The sequence below is a fragment of the Oncorhynchus mykiss genome, chromosome 3 (assembly GCF_057628025.1).
Source record: "Oncorhynchus mykiss isolate SJ-2025 chromosome 3, ASM5762802v1, whole genome shotgun sequence".
Lineage (NCBI taxonomy): Eukaryota > Metazoa > Chordata > Actinopteri > Salmoniformes > Salmonidae > Oncorhynchus > Oncorhynchus mykiss.
The window spans coordinates 60555302-60579844 of record NC_143024.1 but is presented as its reverse complement, the minus strand read 5'-3'; the positions used below and the strand labels follow the sequence as shown (position 1 = coordinate 60579844).

The 24543-nt window shown below is 41.9% G+C and overlaps 1 protein-coding gene and 1 long non-coding RNA gene across 2 annotated transcripts in view; one reads left to right on the top strand and one right to left on the bottom strand.

Annotated features, from left to right (window-relative positions):
* Positions 1-16294, top strand: part of LOC118958775 (uncharacterized) — a 38136-nt gene extending 21842 nt beyond the window's left edge. The window contains exon 4 of the long non-coding RNA XR_005047559.2: positions 16168-16294. This is a non-coding gene — a long non-coding RNA (uncharacterized LOC118958775). The remainder of the gene's footprint in view (positions 1-16167) is intronic.
* LOC110520083 (ceramide synthase 6) overlaps positions 1-24097 on the bottom strand; it is a 32264-nt gene extending 8167 nt beyond the window's left edge. Inside the window, exons 1-6 of the mRNA XM_021597122.3 lie at positions 23718-24097; positions 17698-17803; positions 17070-17200; positions 12262-12319; positions 9866-9916; positions 9614-9706 (exon numbers count right to left, since the gene is read on the bottom strand). Of these exons, the coding sequence (XP_021452797.3) occupies positions 9614-9706; positions 9866-9916; positions 12262-12319; positions 17070-17200; positions 17698-17803; positions 23718-23887 (609 nt within the window). The 5' untranslated portion in view covers positions 23888-24097. The remainder of the gene's footprint in view (positions 1-9613; positions 9707-9865; positions 9917-12261; positions 12320-17069; positions 17201-17697; positions 17804-23717) is intronic.
* Positions 24098-24543: the final 446 nt, after the last annotated feature.

Genomic DNA, 24543 nt, shown 5'->3' with positions numbered 1-24543 from the left:
TTTCAGTGTAGGAAATGATGAAACAGCATCTGTGCCAGCAGTAAATACAGATAGTAATGTTAGTATAAATCCCCTTGCACGGTCCCCACAGCCGGACAACTTTCTCACAGTTTCTGGAGGGAAATGCTGTAGGAATGTCAACCGGTGTCGCTCATTCAGCCGACAAACTTTCAACCGGTTTTCCCCATTAAGCAGCGAGTCGGAGTCAGAGGCCGAGCCTTCTCTTGTCTCTACTCCTCCCGTTACGGGGTCTGAGACGCCGAAGCTTCCCACCATTAGCTCTGACAAATTGAAAACCCTAGTCATTGGCGACTCCATTACCCGCAGTATTAGACTTAAAACGAATCATCCAGCGATCACACACTGTTTACCAGGGGGCAGGGCTACCGACGTTAAGGCTAATCTGAAGATGGTGCTGGCTGAAGCTAAAACTGGCGAGTGTAGAGAGTATAGAGATATTGTTATCCACGTCGGCACCAACGATGTTAGGATGAAACAGTCAGAGGTCACCAAGCGCAACATAGCTTCAGCGTGTAAATCAGCTAGAAAGATGTGTCGGCATCGAGTAATTGTCTCTGGCCCCCTCCCAGTTAGGGGGAGTGATGAGCTCTACAGCAGAGTCTCACAACTCAATCGCTGGTTGAAAACTGTTTTCTGCCCCTCCCAAAATATAGAATTTGTAGACAATTGGCCCTCTTTCTGGGACTCACCCACAAACAGGACCAAGCCTGACCTACTGAGGAGTGACAGACTCCATCCTAGCTGGAGGGGTGCTCTCATCTTGTCTACCAACATAGACATGGCTCTAACTCCTCTAGCTCCACAATGAAATAGGGTGCAGGCCAGGCAGCAGGCTGTTAGCCAGCCTGCCAGCATAGTGGAGTCTGCCACTAGCACAGTCAGTTTAGTCAGCTCAGCTATCCCCATTGAGACTGTGTCTGTGCCTCGACCTAGGTTGGGCAAAACTAAACATGGCGGTGTTCGCCTTAGCAATCTCACTAGGATAAAGACCTCCTCCATTCCTGTCATTCTTTTATTTTTTATAATATGTTTATTATTTTACAATAAAAAATCAAATAAAAAAGACAGCAATACTAACAATGACATTCATTGTACTGTTGAATGGGATGGCCAATTTAGAGGACAAAACAAAACTTAACTCACACATACACAAAATAAAATAAAATCCTATTAGGTGGTACATGTATAAGAAGACAGCATATAGTCATTACAAGCAGTGTAGTTAAGCCAAAAATAAATATTGAGTGGAGTACAGCACAGAGTAGCAGCAGATCGTCAACCCAGTTATGAAGCGGGACTAGACCATTTATCCAGTATCGGCTGCCATATCTTGTAAAACATTGGACTTCTATTGGAGGTATTGTATCGAATCTTTTCCATATGCATTACATTCCCTAAATCCCGTAACCACATTTCAAAAGGTAGGTACAGTCTCCAGTTTCCAAAATTGTAATATGAGCCTTTTGGCTAATAGAGTACAAAGAGAGACAGCTTTCCCTTCGTGGTTATTCCCATCAACTGTACCAAACAGAGCGGTCAATGGGTCTGGGGCTAGAACTCTATCAAAGGCTCTAGATAAGTAATCAAAAATGAGAGCCCAGTAAACATGTAACTTAGGACATGTCCAGAATAAGTGGGTCAACGTCCCCTCATCCTGCTTGCACCTCTCACATAGTGGTGAGGTGTCCGGGAATATTTTATGCAGTTTTACTTTTGAGTAATGTAACCTGTGTATCACCTTAAACTGTACAAGGTTGTGTCTGGCATTCACTGAACTGTGGTTTATATTCCTGAGAGCTTCTACCCAGTCCTCATCTGAGATTTCTGACCCAAGTTCTTGTTCCCAAGCCCTTTTAATGGTGTCTGTGGATACCTCTATGTGGGCTTGTAGCACATCATACAGTCTGGAGACCGACCCTTTTGAATGGGGTTTGACAAGGATCAAGCTATCTAATGTAGGACTATTTGCCTTCATGCCATACTGTGGGATATGTGTCCTTACGAAATTCCTGATTTGGAGGTATCTGAAAAAAAGTGTTGTTGGCATGTTGAACTTTCCCTGTAATTGTTGAAATGAAGCTAACTGACCATCTATGTATAGATTACAAATAGTTGTGAGCCCCTTCTCCCTCCACTGTGAAAGAGGCATATCCTTCTGTCTCATCGCAGGTAAACTTTCCCTCCAGAAAGACACAATGTTCAGATTAGCAGCCCAATAATACAGTTTAAAGTGAGGAAGGTCAAAGCCCCCCTCTATTTTGTACTTGCATAAATGCTTCTTTGAAATTCTGGCTGCCTTGTTGTCCCATAAAAATAGAGTTACTATTGAATCCAGTTTCTTAAAATAGCTTTGTGGTATGAAATTGGGTAGACATTGGAAGAGGTAAAGAAACGTGGGTTTAATAGCGTTTATACGACCAACCAAGGAGATAGGCAGAGTTTTCTAAAAATCTATATTTTGTTTAAGCTGATATATTTTCATGTCCCAATTCGCTTTCAATAGCTGGTCAAGGTCTCTTGTCACTACAATGTCAAGGCTTGTGAACTTGTCCATCACTGTTCTAAACGGGGTAGATTGCAGAAATTGCATATCCACAGGCCGTGATATTGGCATCAACTAACTTTTTTGCCAGTTTATCTTGTAGCCAGAGAAGGAGCCAAATGTGTTTATCAAGTTAAGGGTGGAATAGAAGTTTTAGGGTTGGACAAAAACAAAAGAACATCGTCTGCATATAGTGCTGTGTGTCCTTTATTTTAACAGAAGCTATATCGGCACATGCCCGAATGCGAGTAGCAAGGGGTTCCATGGCTATAGCGAAGAGAGCAGGCGAAATAGGGCACCCCTGTCGGCACCCCTTGAACAAGCGGAATGACTGCGACATTTCTTGATTGGTTACCACGGACGCCATTGGGTGTGCATAAATAATTCTTATCCAATTAATAAATTCCTTTCCGAACCCGAAGTGCTCCAGAACCGACATCATATACTTCCACTCAATCCGATCAAACGCCTTCTCTGCATCAAGAGCTATTACCACTGCCTCAACCTTGTGATCGTGAAAAAGCGTCTCAAATTGTAGTATATATGTCGGCCCGGGATAAAACCTGTCTGGTCAGGGTGTATGATGTCGGAAATGTATGTTTTCAATCGGTTTGCCAATATCTTTGTCAACACCTTGTTTTCTATGGGGAGTAACGACACAGGGGCGATAAGACGACATCTCCATGGAATCTATCTTTTTTCAAGATCAGTGCTATTGTAGCCTCATACAGTGTTTGCGGGAGTTTGGCATTTTCTTTTGTATTGTTTAAACATTCGCAACATAAGTGGAGATAGAATTCTATAAGAAGTTACATACATTACATATCCATCGGGCCCAGGGGCCTTGCTGTTTGGAAATTGTGCTATCGCTGTGTTAATTTCCTCTAAAGTTATCCCTGCATCGAGCTCAGCAGCTGCCCCCCTGTCTTGTTTAGGAAGTTCACATTCAGCGAGAAAGCGTTCCATAGTTTGTGGATCAGTAGCATCGCATTTTGATTGGTATAGTTCTGAGTAAAACTGCGCAAAGCATTTATTAATATCCTGCGGATCTGTTACTATTTTACCCTTCTTGTCTTTTATTTTGTGAATAGCTTCCTGTCATTATTAAAAAAGATCATGATACCTCACATCTCAAAATAGGGCTACTTACTGTTAGATCCCTTACTTCAAAGGCAATTATAGTCAATGAACTAATCACTGATCATAATCTTGATGTGATTGGCCTGACTGAAACATGGCTTAAGCCTGATGAATTTACTGTGTTAAATGAGGCCTCCCCTCCTGGCTACACTAGTGACCATATCCCCTGTGCATCCCGCAAAGGCGGAGGTGTTCCTAACATTTACGATAGCAAATTTCAATTTACAAAAAAAAAAGATGTTTTGTCTTTTGAGCTTCTAGTCATGAAATCTATGTAGCCTACTCAATCACTTTTTATAGCTACTGTTTACAGGCCTCCTGGGCCATATACAGCGTTCCTCATTGAGTTCCCTCAATTCCTATCGGACCTTGTAGTCATAGCAGATAATATTCTAATCTTTGATGACTTTAATATTCACATGGAAAAGTCCACAGACCCACTCCAAAAGGCTTTCGGAGCCATCATCGACTCAGTGTGTTTTGTCCAACATGTCTCTGGACCCACTCACTGTCACAGTCATACTCTGGACCTAGTTTTGTCCCATGGAATAAATGTTGTGGATCTTAATGTTTTTCCTCATAATCCTGGACTATCGGACCACCATTTTATTACGTTTGCAATTGCAACAAATAATCTGCTCAGACCCCAACCAAGGAACATCAAAAGTCGTGCTATATATTCACAGACAACAAAGATTCCTTGATGTCCTTCCAGATTCCCTCTGTCTACCCAAGGACACCAGAGGACAAAAATCAGTTAACCACCTAACTGAGGAACTCAATTTAACCTTGCGCAATACTCTAGATGCAGTTGCACCCCTAAAAACTAAAAACATTTCTCATAAGAAACTAGCTCCCTGGTACACAGAAAATACCCGAGCTCTGAAGCAAGCTTCCAGAAAATTGGAACGGAAATGCCGCCACACCAAACTGGAAGTATTCCGACTAGCTTGGAAAGACAGTATCGTGCAGTATCGAAGAGCCCTTACTGCTGCTCGATCATCCTATTTTTCCAACTTAATTGAGGAAAATAAGAACAATCCGAAATTCCTTTTTGATACGGTCGCAAAGCTAACTAAAAAGCAGCATTCCCCGAGAGAGGATGGCTTTCACTTCAGCAGTGATAAATTCATGAACTTCTTAAATCTGCGTATTCCTTCAAAGCTCAGTTGTCCTGAGTCTGCACAACTCTGCCAGGACCTAGGATCAAGAGAGACACTCAAGTGTTTTAGTACTATATCTCTTGACACAATGATGAAAATAATCATGGCCTCTAAACCTTCAAGCTGCATACTGGACCCTATTCCAACTAAACTACTGAAAGCGCTGCTTCCTGTGCTTGGCCCTCCTATGTTGAACATAATAAACGGCTCTCTATCCACCGGATGTGTACCAAACTCACTAAAAGTGGCAGTAATAAAGCCTCTCTTGAAAAAGCCAAACCTTGACCGAGAAAATATAAAAAAACTAATCGGCCTATATCGAATCTTCCATTCCTCTCAAAAATTTTAGAAAAAGCTGTTGCGCAGCAACTCACTGCCTTCCTGAAGACAAACAATCTATACGAAATGCTTCAGTCTGGTTTTAGACCCCATCATAGCACTGAGACTGCACTTGTGAAGGTGGTAAATGTCCTTTTATAGGCATCAGACCGAGGCTCTGCATCTGTCCTCGTGCTCCTAGACCTTAGTGCTGCTTTTGATAACATCGATCACCACATTCTTTTGGAGAGATTGGAAACCCAAATTGGTCTACACGGACAAGTTCTGGCCTGGTTTAGATCTTATCTGTCGGAAAGATATCAGTTTGTCTCTGTGAATGGTTTGTCCTCTGACAAATCAACTGTAAATTTCGGTGTTCCTCAAGGTTGCGTTTTAGGACCACTATTGTTTTCACTATATATTTTACCTCTTGGGGATGTCATTCAAAAACATAATGTTAACTTTCACTGCTATGCGGATGACCCACAGCTGTACATTTCAATGAAACATGGTCCCAAAATTGCCCCAAAATTGCCCTCGCTAGAAGCCTGTGTTTCAGACATAAGGAAGTGGATGGCTGCAAACTTTCTACTTTTAAACTCGGACAAAACAGAGATGCTTGTTCTAGGTCCCAAGAAACAAAGAGATCTTCTGTTGAATCTGACAATTAATCTTAATGGTTGTACAGTCGTTTCAAATAAAACTGTGAAGGACCTCGGCATTACTCTGGACCCTGATCTCTCTTTTGAAGAACATATCAAGACTGTTTCAAGGACAGCTTTTTTCCATCTGATTTGGTCCTGCCGTACATACCTACACGTACGCTACGGTCACAAGACGCAGGCCTCCTAATTGTCCCTAGAATTTCTAAGCAAACAGCTGGAGGCAGGGCTTTCTCCTATTGAGCTCAATTTTTATGGAATGGTCTGCCTACCCATGTGAGAGACGCAAACTCGGTCTCAACCGTTAAGTCTTTACTGAAGACTCATCTCTTCAGTGGGTCATATGATTGAGTGTAGTCTGGCCCAGGAGTGGGAAGGTGAACGGAAAGGCTCTGGAGCAACGAACTGCCTTTGCTGTCTCTGCCTGGCCGGTTCCCCTCTTTCCACTGGGATTCTCTGCCTCTAACCCTATTACAGGGGCTGAGTCACTGGCTTACTAGGGCTCTTTCATACCGTCCCTAGGAGGGGTGCGTCACTTGAGTGGGTTGAGTCACTGATGTGATCTTCCTGTCTGGGTTGGTCCCCCCCCTTGGGTTGTGCCGTGGCGGAGATCTTTGTGGGCTATACTCGGCCTTGTCTCAGGATGGTAAGTTAGTGGTTGAAGATATCCCTCTAGTGGTGTGGGGGCTGTGCTTTGGCAAAGTGGGTGGGGTTATATCCTTCCTGTTTGGCCCTGTCCGGGGGTGTCCTCGGATGGGGCCAGTGTCTCCTGACCCCTCCTGTCTCAGCCTCCAGTATTTATGCTGCCGGGGGGCTGTGTCGGGGGGCTAGGGTCAGTTTGTTAGATCTGGAGTACTTCTCCTGTCCTATCCGGTGTCCTGTGTGAATTTAAGTATGCTCTCTCTCTCTCTCTCTCTCTAACTCTTTCTTTCTCTCTCGGAGCCCTGAGCCCTAGGACCATGCCTCAGGACTACCTGACATGATGACTCCTTGCTGTCCCCAGTCCAGTTTTTCCTAGCCACCGTGCTTCTACACCTGCATTGCTTGCTGTTTGGGGTTTTAGGCTGGGTTTCTGTACAGCACTTTGAGATATCAGCTGATGTACGAAGGGCTATATAAATAAATTAGATTTTAATACAAAGAAAAAAAAGAAAAGTAAAAAGAACACATTTGGTTTCAGAATGTATTAAAACCAGTTATGAGGCATTTCCCTTTGATTTAAAGGGATAATCCACCCCAGAAATAAAAATCATGACACTCCTGTCAATTTGGTGAAATCTTCTGTTCTATCAGTGGTTAAGTTTTCCCCATGATTTAAATTCTAAGTGGTCCATCTGTGAAATCAGGAAATCATGTAGGAACATGTCATAGTTACATGGTTCTCGTCACTGGTGATATGGTATAGTGTGTTATCCCCTTTCATAAAGCTTTTAAAACAATTACCTGCACTCTAGATTGACAAATCAGTTAATAGATGATATGGGCATTTTCCCCATGATTTAAATTCTAAGTGGTCCATCTGTGAAATCAGGAAATCATGTAGGAACATGTCATAGTTACATGGTTCTCGTCACTGGTGATATGGTATAGTGTGTTATCCCCTTTCATAAAGCTTTTAAAACAATTACCTGCACTCTAGATTGACAAATCAGTTAATAGATGATATGGGCATACTCGTCTAGAACTCCATTTATATTGTTATGACAATGTTTAATTTTTCGCTTAGATGTGCTCAAGCTAAACAGTGTAGCAAATGATTCAACTCAGTTTTTCCTTCAAGTACCATCTCGCAATGCTCCCTGTGTATCTGTGGGAAACGTCTGTTGTTGCCATAGCAACATACGCTGCACTTGCTCTGGGCAGAGAATTGCTAATTGAACTCGGTGAGAGAGACTCCTAAATTGATAGTGCAGTTTGTTTAGCTACTTCACATGCTAATATTGACATTGGTATTATTGTGTGCAGCCAGCCCAGAGAGCATAGCTTTGTGGGTTTAGTAGTTGACTTGAGCTGCAACAGATCTCCACAATGATTTTTACATGCTGCTACCAACCTTGTTATGAACACAAAATGAAACATTTGTTTACCCAAAAATATTGTTCACATACAGTTGAAGTCGGAAGTTTACATACACCTTAGCCAAATACATTTAAACTCAGTTTAATCCTAGTAAAAATTCCCTTAGGTATGTTAGGATCACCACTTTATTTTAAGATGTGAAATGTCAGAATAATAGTAGAGAAAATGATTTATTTCAGCTTTTATTTATTTCATCACATTCCCAGTGGGTCAGAAGTTTAGATGCTACCAAATACTACTTCAGTGTATTGCCTTTAAATTGTTTAACTTGGGTCAAACATTTAGGGTAGCCTTCCACAAGCTTCCCACAATAAGCTGGGTGAATTTTGGCAGAGTCAGGTTTCTGGGCCTCCTTGCTCGCACACGCTTTTTCAGTTTTGCCCACATCTTCTATCGGATTGAGGTCAGGGCTTTGTGATGGCCACTCCAATACCTTGACTTTGTTGTCCTTAAGCCATTTTTGTGATGCCATCGATTTTGTGAAGTGCACCAGTCCCTCCTGCAGCAAAATACCCCAACAACATGATGCTGCCACCCCCGTGCTTCATGTTTGGGATGGTGTTCTTCTGCTTGCAAGCCTCCCCGTTTTTCCTCCAAACATAACAATGGTAATTTTAGGACATTTCTCCAAAAAGTACGATCTTTGTCCCCATGTGCAGTTGCAAACCGTAGTCTGGCTTTTTTATGCCGGTTTTGGAGCAGTGGCTTCTTCCTTGCTGAGCGGCCTTTCAGGTTGTTGATATAGGACTCGTTTTACTGTGGATAGAGAGTTTTGTACCTATTCCTCCAGCATCTTCACAAGGTCCTTTGATGTTGTTCTGGGATTGATTTGCACTTTTTGGACCAAAGTAAGTTAATCTCTAGGAGACAGAATGCATCTCCTTCCTGAGCGGTGTGATGGCTGCGTGGTCCCATGGTGTTTATACTTGCGTACTATTGTTTGTACAGATGAAGGTGGTACCTTTTAGGCATTTGGAAATTTCTCCCAAGGATGAACCAGACTTTTGGAGGTCTACAATTTTTTTCCTGAGGTCTTGGCTGATTACTTTTGATTTTCCCATGAGTCAAGTAAAGAGGCACTACATTTGAAGGAAGGCCTTGAGATACCTCCAATTGACTCAAATGATGTCAATTAGCCTATCAGAAGCTTCCAAAGCCATGACATAATTTTCTGGAATTTTCCAAGCTGTTTAAAGGCACAGTCAACTTAGTGTATGTAAAGAGTGTATGTAAACTTCTGATCCACTGGAATTGTGATTCAGTGAATTATAAGTGAAATAATCTGTCTGTAAACAATTGTTGGAAAAATGACTTGTGTCATGCAAAGTAGATGTCCTAACCGACTTGCCAAAACTATAGTTTGTTAACAAGAAATTTGTGGAGTGGTTGAAAAACGAGTTTTAATGACTCCAACCTAAGTGTATGTAAACTTCCGACTTCAACTGTATGTGTTATTTAACACGGTTAATTATAGGAATTAGGGGTTTGGAGTGGATTATCCCTTTAATAAATGGCTTTATTATTAAAAAAATATTAATATTATTTGTTTTATTTTGTATTATTAATAGATGTACCTTGAAATGGGTGTTTAATCATATGCAAACAAATATCTATGGAGCAAGCAATGTGATAAACAAACATTGATTGACTATATTATATTAATGAATTGACTAAAATTGGTATACTACCTTCCTTCTGATATCTGTGAACTGGGAGAAGAGTAGGGACAGGTAGAACGACAACTCCAGTATATAGTAATAGTGGATGTCCACCGTCAGTGGCTGTGAAAACACACACACACACACACACACACACACACACAGACAAATCAATACAGCTGGATCAAAACTATGTCCTTTCAAATACAATAACTGTTGTAGCTAGGTGAAAAGAATTAACAGGGAAAACATTGGAGAATTTTCTCATGATCAAAACATTACCTGATAAGGATAGTCGTACCAGCACTCTCTTGTGTTCCATAACCATGGTGTCTGCAGACACAAAAATGAACAGAATATTAAATGTATTGTGATGCTGTTTCCCAAAAAATGTATTACATTCATAAAGTGCTATTGATCGCCACACCTGTATGCTATGCTGCCTCTGGCTCAATACTAAATGTTTGCTTAAAAGATCCAGCACATCAATAATATTGCAACCGTAACCATGTCAGATTGTATTTTCATTAAGGGAAACTTAATTTAAATCAAAAGGAAACTTTTTCTGTACGCTAGTAGTGCAAGTTAAGAATGAATGTGTTAGCCCGGGGACAAAACTGAGAATGCTCATTCTGGTCGAAGGCTACATGATGAATGCTGTAGTGAACTGGGGGATGTGGTTAAGACTGTCTTAGGTCTTGACACAAGAGGGACTTCGACTACAAAGGCATGGTAATGAGTTGCTTATCATCATAATCATCTCTCACAGGGTGTTTGCCTTCAATGACAGATGATTCTGGACCAAACCAAATATAACCTACTTAAAACTGCAAACTCTGCTTAAGTTGACATGCAAACACAGACTCTTACATTAGGGATTTAAACGTATTTTGTAGGTCTATAGTGTATAGATTTGTAATAGATACAGTGCACTTTTTCTACTAGCAAGCATGTTGGGCCTATTGAGTCTCAACACACCCGGGAGACTCACTAGGCCCAACTGTAGGAAATGAACTCATTCCACAAAGTGCATCGACATGCAAGTTGTTGCAGTGAGAAATGATCCTCGCCGCAATGTCTTCTATTCACCCCCTAATCATGATTCCTGATCAACGGCATCATCAGCAGCAGCATTCAATTACTGCAGACACAAAAGGCTTTTGGCCTCAGTACAAGATACCCTCGAACTATTTTCAGTTGTATTTCCTTACACAGTGCCTTCGGAAAGTATTCAGATCCCTTGACTTTTTACATTTAGTTACGGTACAGCCTTATTATAACATTGATGAAATAGTCCCCCCCCCCTCATCAATCTACACACAATACACCATAATGACAAAGCAATTCTTTGGGGCTAATTTGGTTGAGTTCACGTGATTTTGGAGGCCAGGTCATCTGATGCAGCACTCCATCACTCTCCTTCTTGGTAAAATAGCCCTTGCACAGCCTGGAGGTGTGTTGGGTCATTGTCCTGTTGCAAAGCAAATGATAGTGGGTCTAAGTGCAAACCAGATGGGATGGTGTATCGCTGCAAAATGCTGTGGTAGCCATGCTGGTTAAGCGTGCCTTGATTTCCAAATAAATCACTGACAGTGTCCACAGCAAAGCACCCCCACACCAAATACACACCCAGAGATCATCCGTTCACCCACACCGCTTCTCACAAAGACACGGCGGTTGGAACCAAAAATCTCACATTGGGACTCAACAGACCAAAGGACAGATTTCCACCTGTCTAATGTCCATTGCTCGTGTTTCTTGGTCCAAACAAGTCTCTTCTCTTATTGGTGTCCTTTAGTAGTGGTTTCTTTGCAGCAATTCGACCATGAAGGCCTGATTCACAGTCTCCTCTAAACAGTACTGTCACGCCGAAGGCGCCAGGCTCCCCAGCATTACGCACTCCTGCCACCATCATTGCACACATCTGCCTTCCACTGTCTGTTCCTGAATAAATATAAAATGTTGACTCCCCGTACCTGCTTCTCATCTCCAGCGTTGGTCATTACAAAATAGGTTTATCTTCTGTATACCTACCTTGTCACAACAACTGATTGGCTCAAACGCATTAAGAAGAAAATAATTGAAATACATTCCAGGTGACTGCCTCATGAAGCTGGTTGAGAGAATGCCAAGTGTGCAAAGCTGTCATCAAGGCAAAGGGTGGCTACTGTGAAGAATCTTAAATATATTTTGATTTGTTTAATACTTGTTTTGGTTACTACATGAATCTATCTGTTATTTCATAGTTGATGTCTTCACTATTATTCTACAATGTAAAAAATGTAGAAAAAACCTGGAATGAGTAAGTGTGTCCAAACTTTTGACTGGTACAGTATAGAATAACAATAGTGTTAGACTGAAGATGACAGTTGACAGGGAAATAGTTTCTCAACTGTGCATGTGCTCGAAGACAGTAATATATTCATAATGAATGCTGTGCTGAGAGCAAATGTATCCATTATTTATCGGTGAGCACTGGTTGGAGTGTTTGAGAGGTGCATTATTTGTCACTTGGTCCCCCTTTCATAGCAATATCCACCAAGCAAGATCCACTTCTTCCGGATATCCTCGAGTGCGCAAGCCTCTGTTACAGCTCCTCCTTGAATAGCGTGCCTTCAATACAAAAAGTGCTCTAATAACTATCAAAAATAAAAGATTTTGGAAAGTAGCACACTCACCTTTTTAAGGAAACGCACTCCGTAGGTAAATATATAGAGGTAAAATGTAAATCTCCACCTGTGGAAAAAAAAAAAACAAAGACAACAGAACATCAGTCAGTAACACAGTTTTGGGGTTTGGATGCATCCTCTGTGGAATGTCAAAAGAGAGGCCATGTCTAAGCTGCTGTAAGGGAGGCCAATCCAAGGACAGCCAAGAAAGCCATTGGCTAGTTCCGAATACCCATACTTGCGTTCTAAATAGTAGGCTTTTTGGGGATGCGAAAATAGAACAGACATTTTGGATTATGCTTTAAATGGCAGGATGTCATACTAATTTCAGCTATTCATCAGGTCGAATTTGCTGCACAGTATTGAGGAAGTGTGTTTGACAACAGCTGATAATCAGAATAGGGCACACACTCTACACGCATTTACTAAATGGCACATGCATCTCCATATTGCTTAGGACCCTTTGTTTTTTTGTCCTATTTTTCTCAATCTAACAGGAATTTTTATTGTAAGCACTGAATCACTGGTGGTAATTATATACACAGCTTTTACTTCTTAGGCCAATTAGTGGTGAACACAATAGAAGTATCATATTACAAATGATTTTCAAAAGTCACCAAATCAAATGAAAATAGCTTATGAAAAAGTCATTAGTCATGTTGATCAGCTACTCAGTTTAACCTAAGAGAAGAGTGCCAATGTTACATTTCCATGCAGGATTTACCTCAGCGTTTTATCCAAAAGGCTCAGACATTTCTGTTTCCACCTACACTGGGTGGACCTGCTCCCACTTTGGCCCAAAGCCAGGCCACTGGTACTTTTCAGCTTGCATTTACATAACAACAGCTAACTGTGAACTTTAAATGGATTTTCTGATCGTAACCAGAGTACAGGTAAAGCCTCCCATATTGTGATCACTGACATTTAATACCCCGGGACTGGATTTACTGTAGTGTATTCAGCATTGCATATTGTGGTGCGTTTTCTGTCTACTGCTGTCAGAAATACTTACTTCTTGTAAGGCCAGCTAAAGCTATGCACACTAAAACCACCTGAGATGTATGTAAAACTCCCAATGTCACACAGCATGATCACCATTTTGTCAAGTTCCCCCTCGGAGGCCAGTCAGTACCTATTAGGTTCATGCAACATCCCTGTCACATTGTGCTATTCAGAGTTGGAACTTCTTGTCTGTAATTTGTAGCCTGGTACATGATGGTTATGCCTGTGTGCTGCTCTGACTGTGTGAAAGAGTACATCTGCAGCTGACAGGCAGCTCCACCTATGAGAGGCCATATTAATGGAGAGACTCAGTCCTGAATGATTGATGCATTTTGGCATCATTAATAGCCAGAAGAAGGAATCTGTCTCAGTCAAGTGTTTCTATTAAATAATGTATTTAAGTCAAATATATACATATTTTTTTTAAATAACTACTAAACAAAAATATAAATGCAACATGCAAAGTGTTGGTCCCATGTTTCATGAGCTGAAATAAAAGATCCCAGAAATGTTCCATATGCACAAAAAGCAGATTTTTTTCAAAAATATCCCTGTTAGTGAGCATTTCTCCTTTGCCAAAATAATCCATCCACCTGACTGGTGTGGCATATCAAGTAGCTGATTAAAACAGCATGTTCATTACTTTGGTGCACCTTGCGCTTGGGACAATAAAAGGCCACTCTAAAATGTGCAATTCTGTCACAACACAATGCCAGAGGTGCCTCAAGTTGAGGGAGCGTCCAACTGGCATGATGACTGCTGGAATATCCACCAGAGCTGTTTGTTGCCAGATAATTTAATGTTAATTTCTCTACCATAAGCCGCCTTGAACGTCGTTTTACAGAATTTGCCAGTATGTCCAACCGGCCTCACAGTCGCAGACCACGTGTAACCACGCCAGCCCACGACCTCAACACACGTCTGAGACAAGCCACCCAGACAGCTGATGAAACGGTGGGTTTGCACAACTGAAGAATTTCTGTACAAACTGTCAGAAACTGTCTCAGGGAAGCTCATCTGCATGCTCGTCATCCTCACCAGGGTCTTGACTTGACTGCAGTTTGGCGTTGTAACCCACTTCAGTGGGCAAATGCTCACCTTCGATGGCCACTGGCACGCTGCAGAAGTGTGCACTTCACACATTAATCCCGGTTTCAACTGTACCGGGCAAATGGCAGATAGCATGCATGGTGCTGTGTGGGTGACCGGTTTGCTGAGGTCAACGTTGTGAACAGAGTGCCCCGTGGTGGTGGTGGGGTTATGGTATGGGCAGGCATAAGCTGCGGACAACGAACTCAATGTATTTTTTTGAAATGGCAATTTGAATGCACAGCGATACCGTGAGGACCATTGTTGTGCCATTCCTCTGCCGCCATCACCTCATGTTTCAGCATGATAATGCACTGCCCCATGTCGCAAGGATCAGTACACATACTAACCAGACATGTCACCCATTGAGCATGTTTGGGATGCTCTGTATTGACCTGTACGACAGCATGCTCTAGTTCCCGCCAATATCCAGCAACTTCACACAGCCATTGAAGAGGAGTGGGACAACATTCCAAAGGCCACAAACAACAGCCTGATCAACTCTATGTGAAGGAGATGTGTCATGTCACATGAGGCAAATGGTGGTCACACCAGATACTGACTTTTTTGTTGTTGCATGTTGCGTTTATATTTTTGGCCAGTGTAATTTCATTATGTAACCCCCCTTGTAATGTCTGAGAAGGATGTGTTTTTTGTTATTGTCTCTCATTCCTTCTCTCAGTGCAGTCGTTTGTTGGTTGTTATGGCCTGTGCAGCAGCATCTCCCTGCTCAGTGTGGCTTTGATCTCTGAACTATCAACTGGAACAGTTCTGCCCGAGAGCTAGAAAAGTACATGATCACAGGAGAAACTTTCCCATCCAATCAATGTGCAGTAGTTTTGGGTATGTGCAGGGTTATGTAAGTCCAGAGCAGAGCAGAGGTTGGGACTGGGCGTGCCTGCCTCCCTCTTTGCCACGAGGTAGTGCAGTGCAGTGGCGTCCGGGCTCCAGTGGCAGTGACTCACCCTGGAATGCAGACGCTGGGAGGTGAGAGCCCTGGCACTCCGGCCACATCTCTGACAGGCTAGCAGGCCTCAGGGCAGACTAGCATACCGTAGAATTGGTCTAGTATACCCAGGTCTCTGCCACTGGTTGAATTCACACTTGTGCTGCTTTTCGACTGGAATACCAGTGTATACACCCTTATGTTATTTTAGGGAAATTGGGTTGAGGGAAATTGTGATCATGCATAATGTGCATAATCAAAACAGTTGCATTGTGAGAAGGTGTTAAACATTTGAATGAAAAGAAAGGCCATCGTTCATGGAATTCAAATAAGCAAGCCACCAGTAATAGCTCTCTGTGCTTCATTCACTTAAAAAAACAAATGAGCTGGATACATTGACCTAACCATAGGTCAAGAAGACGGTAACTTAGCAACTGGTTAGTCAAACACTGTCAAACATTGTGCTTCAAGTGCTGCTGAATCAGTGCTATTTATGTACAATTACTATGACTCACAATGACTTTTGCTGAAAATACTTTTGCTGGTGACTGTGTACCAAATACACGGTCCGGTTAAATACCATGCTGTTGCATTCAAAGCCATGAAAGCATGATACTGAAGTAATTACTCTTCATACAGTTCTGTGGTGTTCTATGGTCATCATTGAGCAGAAAGCAGCAGAAACAGATGTGGACATAATGTTCTTTGCTGCTTTATAATAGATATTCTTATAAGTTATTGCTTATATTTATGTCCCTGCAAATTTTCCGCATTAGGACGTTCCAGGCTTTCTATTTTACAAAACACAAATCTGAGCTTTGTCTTTTAAGGTTCAGTGGATTATAATCTGCTGCATTTGGCTCTTTTCTTCTTTACAGAATCGAACCACAGAGGAGTGGAGGCAGAACAGTTCAGACATCCAGCACTGTGGTAGAAAACAAAGCACGTGCCCCACTGGGGACTGGGGACTGGGGACCCGACTGTCCCGTTAAAACTGCATGCAGCTTCTTTGGGATCCGCCGTCTCCAGTCTAAATTTGTCTCTCTTTCTCAAAATTATGAAAAAGGGAACAGTGGCCTCAGCTTTGCCATCCTGAAGTGTCGGAGACGACAGCGTCCTCTCAAACCCAAACACTAATTACAGTAGGATTACTGCTGAGACGAGTGTGCCTTGGTCGGTTTACAAAATTACATTTTAAGCAAATGATACAACAAAGAAACCAATCAGGCATCCAATCCATTCGGAGTCTGTCAACTCCATTCTGCCTACAGACACGACACTGCATATATTTAGAATGTAGGGACATCCTCTATTAAATGTGAGCTTAAAATATTGAGAAAACAGGCAGCGATTTGCTCCAGTTACATAGAGGCTATGCTTTTGAGAGTTTTTATTTTATTATTCCACTAAAAAGTAACCGAATCCAGTTGCTGAACCATGGCACATTTCACACCGACAAACTGAATCTGGTATTTCTCTTTGAAGATCAAATAATGACCACGCCAGTCGTCTAAGCAGAGAATCCCTTCAACAGTGAGCCCCTGAGTGGGCAGCCCCAGGGCATCAGAGACCCGCTCTGTCCCTCACTGCCTCTCCCACTGCCAGTCTGGCTCCAATAGTGTCAGACATGAGCCCACTCTGACAGGCCTGCTCCAGTAAAGGCAATGACTGGAAAGCCTATGTCTCCACACCTAAAATCGGTTTCCACTGAACAAACGCGCACCTATGTGTTTATATTAGTGATAGTATGTAGAATTTTGAAGCTGTCAAGACCTCTTACATGCTCTCACAAAAGCGAGCCAACGTGCTGGGTTTCTCCTGGTTCCTGCGCTGTCGGAACCAGCGCTGGATGGTCCGGACATCCCAGTCCAGCTGTTTGGACAGGCCCTCCAACCTCTTCTCATCTGGATGCTAGGAAACACAAGATCCAGACACCTGACTGTTAACAAGGCTGCCATTATTGTGGGGAAGGTGTGACATGTCAGAAGTTAAAACAGTCTTGATATTCACAGAGATAAAAGGCAATCAGTGTCTGAACGTTTCATCAGCATCACGTACTAAGGGACAGTAAAACTGTTGCAATTGTCCATCAATTGAACCAGTTTACGGTCTCCTGAAAAGAAGAAGCCCTAAAGTGCCTTTGTTTCCACCTCAGAATGTCTACCCAGTGTGGAGGTAGTCTGCTAAATTGCTCAGTAGGTGAATCTGAGCATTTGTTGAAGAATCTCACTTCCTTTCTGAGTGAATAATAACAAATGGTGCAAATATTTTCAAACATGAAGTCTTGCTTTCTGGACTCAAACTGAATCCAATGCCTTTTTTGCAAAGAGATTGCTTTTAATCTCAGTTATCAGTACTAAAATGCAAACAAAGACATGACATAGTGGAAACACAGGCACTACTTTTACCTTGGTGATAGCAGTGAACACCTTCTCCAAAATGGCATTGGGCTGGGCTTTCTGTGGTCCATTGGCTTGTATCTTGAGACCCAAGGCACACGGTCTGGCAATAAACCTACAAAAGAATAAACACAACAATGTCAGAATATTCTCACAGTAGGTACTATATAATCCCCATCCAATTGTTGTTCATCGGAAAAGTGTTTTGTTTGTAGTAAATGGGGACCATCGTGGCAGCAACATTGACAATACTGACAACCAGTTGTATTTTTAACATCTCAAAAGCTTCAAAATCTTATCCAACTATAAGTACAATGTGTGAATTTCTGAATCAGTATTTCTGTATATATCGGCAGCAATTCGCAATGTAAGAATCTGGCTAAATTTCACAACTGTATAAATGAAAGATGGTATCGTGACGTTATATGATTGAGTAACAGTCACATTCATGGACAAAGGGTTATGGGAGATTACACTGCTGGAAGTGTTGCCAAGATCAAGATGAAATGTCCATGTGCAGACAGCTGTGAGAGAGAGAGACAGCTGAGAGAGAGAGAGAGAGAGAGAGATTATCGGTCTAGTAGTCTATTCATAAAAAAAGTCCTTACTCTGCAAATGAAGTGTGCCGTCAGCAATCAGAAAATCTAATCTGGAGGGACCAGCCTAAACAGACCTTTCAGTTGTATCTATAAAAACCTAATGTGTTAAAAAGCTGCGTTACAAGTTGTGAATTGTGAACACCGACATTTCTAATTCTTGCTGTCTAGCTGCCATTGACAGAGATACTGTGCTCAGTGAGAGGCAACATAAGGGCAACAGCAGTTGTTGGCAGGTTCAATTGGATACTAATCCAGTACTACTATATGTTTCAGTAAATAGTATCCTAGATGCCCTTGAACAATAATAGTACATGTGAGACTGTGTGTGCATACGCAAGCTGTGTGTATAATCTACATTTAAAAAGCAAACATCTTGGTCTTGGCACACATATTTTATACAGTACCAGTCAAAAGTTTGGACACACCTACTCATTCCAGGGTTTTTCTTTATTTTTTTTACTATTTTCTACATTGTAGAATAATAGTGAAGACATTAAAAAAAACTATGAAGAAATAGCACATATGGAATCATGTAGTGTAAAAAAAAAAAGAAAAAGGGTTCAACAAATCAAAATATATTTTAGATTTTAGATTCTTCAAAGTAGCCACCCTTTACCTTGATGACAGCTTTGCACACTGTTGGCACTCTCAACCAGCTTCACCTGGAATGCTTTTCCAACAGTCTTGAAGGAGTTCTCACATATGCGGAGCACTTGTTGGCATCTTTTCCTTCACTCTGCGTGGACCGCTCATCCCAAACCGGGTCGAGAGTTTCAAGTTCCTTGGTGTCCACATCACCAAAGAACTATCATGGTCCAAACATACCAAGACAGTCGTGAAGAGGGCACGACAAAACCTTTTCCCCCCTCAGGAGACTGAAAAGATTTGGCATGAGCCCCCAGATCCTCAAAAGGTTCTACAGCTGCACCATCGAGAGTATCCTGACCGGCTGCGTCAATGCCTGGTATGTCAACTGCCCGTAAGGCGCCACAAAGGGTAGTGTGAACGGCCTAGTACATCAGTGGGGCCAAGCTTTCTGCCATCCAGGACCTAGAGAATAGTTGGTGTCAGAGGAAAGCCCATAAAATTGTCAGAGACTCCAGTCACCCAAGTTAGACTGTTTTCTCTGCTACTGCACGGCAAGCTGTACCGGAGCACCAAGTCTATGACCAAAAGGCTCCTCAAAAGCTTCTACCTCCAAGCCATTAGACTGCTGAACAATTCCTAAAAATCCCCACCTGACAATTTACATTAACACCCCCCCCCCCCGTACACTGCTGCTACTCGATGTTTGTTTGTTACCTATGCATAGTCACTTTGCCCCCACCTACAGTGCCTTGCGAAAGCATTCGGCCCCCTTGAACTTTGCAACCTTTTGCCACATTTCAGGCTTCAAACATAAAGATATAAAACTGTATTTTTTTGTGAAGAATCAACAACAAGTGGGACACAATCATGAAGTGGAACGACATTTATTGGATATTTCAAACTTTTTTAACAAATCAAAAACTGAAAAATTGGGCGTGCAAAATTATTCAGCCCCTTTACTTTCAGTGCAGCAAACTCTCTCCAGAAGTTCAGTGAGGATCTCTGAATGATCCAATGTTGACCTAAATGACTAATGATGATAAATACAATCCACCTGTGTGTAATCAAGTCTCCGTATAAATGCACCTGCACTGTGATAGTCTCAGAGGTCCGTTAAAAGCGCAGAGAGCATCATGAAGAACAAGGAATACACCAGGCAGGTCCGAGATACTGTTGTGAAGAAGTTTAAAGCCGGATTTGGATACAAAAAGATTTCCCAAGCTTTAAACATCCCAAGGAGCACTGTGCAAGCGATAATATTGAAATGGAAGGAGTATCAGACCACTGCAAATCTACCAAGACCTGGCCGTCCCTCTAAACTTTCAGCTCATACAAGGAGAAGACTGATCAGAGATGCAGCCAAGAGGCCCATGATCACTCTGGATGAACTGCAGAGATCTACAGCTGAGGTGGGAGACTCTGTCCATAGGACAACAATCAGTCGTATATTGCACAAATCTGGCCTTTATGGAAGAGTGGCAAGAAGAAAGCCATTTCTTAAAGATATCCATAAAAAGTGTCGTTTAAAGTTTGCCACAAGCCACCTGGGAGACACACCAAACATGTGGAAGAAGGTGCTCTGGTCAGATGAAACCAAAATTGAACTTTTTGGCAACAATGCAAAACGTTATGTTTGGCGTAAAAGCAACACAGCTGAACACACCATCCCCACTGTCAAACATGGTGGTGGCAGCATCATGGTTTGGGCCTGCTTTTCTTCAGCAGGGACAGGGAAGATGGTTAAAATTGATGGGAAGATGGATGGAGCCAAATACAGGACCATTCTGGAAGAAAACCTGATGGAGTCTGCAAAAGACCTGAGACTGGGACGGAGATTTGTCTTCCAACAAGACAATGATACAAAACATAAAGCAAAATCTACAATGGAATGGTTCAAAAATAAACATATCCAGGTGTTAGAATGGCCAAGTCAAAGTCCAGACCTGAATCCAATCGAGAATCTGTGGAAAGAACTGAAAACTGCTGTTCAAATGCTCTCCATCCAACCTCACTGAGTTCGAGCTGTTTTGCAAGGAGGAATGGGAAAACATTTCAGTCTCTCGATGTGCAAAACTGATAGAGACATACCCCAAGCGACTTACAGCTGTAATCGCAGCAAAAGGTGGCGCTAAAGTATTAACTTAAGGGGGCTGAATAATTTTGCACGCCCAATTTTTCAGTTTTTGATTTGTTAAAAAAGTTTGAAATATCTAATAAATGTCGTTCCACTTCACGATTGTGTCCCACTTGTTGTTGATTCTTCACAAAAAAATACAGTTTTATATCTTTATGTTTGAAGCCTGAAATGTGGCAAAAGGTCGCAAAGTTCAAGGGGGCCGAATACTTTCGCAAGGCACTGTACAGATTACCTAAATTAGCCTGTACCCCTGCACACTGACTCTGTACCCATGCCGCCTGTATATAGCCTCATTATTGTTATTCTTATTGTGTTACTTTTTAATTTAGCCTACTTGGTAAATATTTTCTTCTTGAACTGCACTGTTGGTTAAGGGCTTGTAAGTAAGCATTTCACAGTAAAGTCTACACTTGTTGTATTCGGCACGTGGCAAATAAAGTTTGATTTGTTTTGATTTGAAACTTCTCAATTGGGTTGAGGTCGGGTGATTGTGGAGGCCAGGTCATCTGAGGCACCACTCCATCACTTTCCTTCTAGGTCAAATAGCCCATACACAGCCTGGAGGTGACTTGGGTCATTGTCCCATTGAAAAACAAATGATAGTCCCACTAAGCGCAAACCAGGTGGTAACCTTGCTGGTTAAGTCTGCCTTGAATTCTAAATAAATCACTGACAGGGTCACCAGCAAAGCACCCCCACACCACCTCCTCCATGCCTCACGGTGGGAACCACACATGCGGAGATCATCCGTTCACCTACTCTGCGTCTCACAAAGACACGGAGGTTGGAACCAAAAACCTCAAATTTGCACTGAGACAGATTTCCACCCGTCTAATGTCCATTGCTCGTGTTTCTTGGTCCAGGCAAGTCTCTTCTTCTTATTGGTGTCCTTTAGTAGTGGTTTCTTTGCAGCAATTTCGACGATGAAGGCCTGATTCACGCAGTCTTCACCGAACAGTTGATGTTGAGATGTGTCTGTTACTTAAACTCTGTGAAGCATTTATTTGGGCTGCAATTTCTGAGGCTGGTAACTAATGAACTCTGGGGCTCATTTTCCTATGGCGGTCCTCATGAGATCCAGTTTCCTCATAGCGCTTGATGTTTTTTGCGACTGCACTTCAAGAAACTTTAAAAGTTCTTGAAATTTTCCGTATTGACTGACCTTCATGTCTTAAATTAATGATAGACTGTAGTTTCTCTTTGCTTATTTGAGCTGTTCTTGCCATAATATGGACTTGGTTTTTTATCTTCTGTATACCACCCAACCTTGTCACAACACAACTGATTGGCTCAAATGCATTAAGAAGGAAAGACATTTCACAAATGTACCTTTAACAAGGCACACCTGTTAATTGAAATGCATTCCAGGACTACCTCACGAAGCACGTTGAGAGAATGCCAAGAGTGTGCAAAGCTGTCATCAAGGCAAAGGGTGGCTACTTTGAAGAATCTTAAATATATTTTGATTTCTTTAACACTTTTTTGGTTACTACATGATTCCATAGGTGTTGTTTCATAGTTTTGATGTCTTCACTATTATTCTACAATGTAGAAAATAGGAAAAATAAAGAAAAACCCTGGATTTTTTGTATTTAACTAGGAAAGTCAGTTAAGAACAAATTCTTATTTAAAATGACAGCTTACAAACAGTGGGTTAACTTCCTTGTTCAGGGACAGAACAACTGATTATACCTTGTCAGCTCAGGGAATCGATCTAGCAACCTTTCGGTTACTGGCCCAATGCTCTAACCACTAGGCTACCCGCTGCCCCAATGGAATGAGTAGGTGTCCAAACATCTGACTGGTATTACAGGTCATATCATCAGTAATCAAGAAAATGTACATTTAACAACAAGCCTCTCAACAGTCCAATGAAGACTTATACAGCACACATATCTAAATGAAAAGTCCAATTCCCATTGTGACTTGAGGTGGTGGGTTGGTGAGTGAGGTGTCATGGTGGTGGTGGACTCAGCAGAATGACCTTATGACAGGCATCCAATCAGTGACATCATGTACAGTATGTAGCCTACAGTAAGACACATTTAAACTGTAGCCTACTGTAGCCTACTGCCTATACATCTATATGCCACATCATGAGCCTTTATAAAAAGTGTGGTATTAGGCAATATTGAGAAACTGCTGTGGGTTCCTGTCTGTGGGTTGATGTCTATTGCACAGAGTCTGTGTCTGAGCGATGTACCAGGCTAGCATCAACACTTAGCTTGGTAGGCTATGTACAATTGGGATAGGCAGGCTTACAACAAATAGGCTACATGAAGCTAAACACAATGATCACCATTAAGGCATAGGCAGCACAGACCCTTGCGAGGTCAATAGAAGCCTAGGCTAAATGAGACGAGCATGACTCGAATAATGCCCTCGACTACTGACAGCTGCAGCTTGGAAGCAAAGTCAACATGTATCTCATTGTGGAAAATAATTAAGGTCTATTGATCCTATACATATCTCGAAAAAGCTTTGTGACAATACAGACAGGCATACAGAGGAACGTTAACGTTACCTTCACTATTGGATAAATCGCATCACCATGTGGATGTCATTGTCTAGAAATTCGGTGTGAGTTAAACATGCTTCAATACCCGATATAGTATTCTTTAAAAAAGGCTTTCTTTAGGCTACATGTAAATGAAACGAAACCAACATTATCTTCAGTTATTCCAATCACTTATACACGCACCCACCTTTCGAAAACCAGTCGAATCATAAAGATGCAGAAGGCTAAAGGACACGCCAGATACAAATCCTCAGCTTGCGGGAAGGTTGCCTCATCTGTGTTTTTTAGGTCAGCCCAGGTTACATTGTGAGGGAGCCAAAATCTCTCGTTCCAAAACCATGCCAAAATACCTGCCATTTTCTTGTATTATGGACACTTTACCAATTGACCAGAAATGAACGCGATATCAATGGCCTATAGCGTAGTTGCAGCAGTCTCACGGGCGATCTTTGCAGGTTTTTAGTGTGATGGATCAGTGTATGCCCCGCCAGTCTATTTACCCCCTCGCTCTTTCCAGTGTAGGGAAGTAGGCATCTGCTCCTCAGCGAGTGATTGGTGCATTGAAATGTCAAACATGCAGTCGCAATCCAGAAGTATCATGTTTAAAGGTCTATGGTTTAATGTGTTGTAGGTTATGGCAATAGCAAGGTATTTTGTTTAATTTATGGAATAGGCTGGCTGTCCATTGATTGTGGATTAGGTCATAATTTCCTCAAATCCATGCAGAATAATACGGTTAGGCTATTTTTGATAGGCTAGCCAACTCATAATATATTCGTGTCCTGACTGTTCCTACCACGTTTTGGTTAGGCAAATGTCCCATTTATGAAATATCAGGCAAACGAACAGTATCATCATGAATACTTGGTAAATCATGCCACCTACTGACCAGCACACTCATAGCAGAAGACACGTTATATTTTATTTATTTTATTTTTATTTCACCTTTATTTAACCAGGTAGGCCAGTTGAGAACAAGTTCCCATTTACAACTGCGACCTGACCAAGCAAAG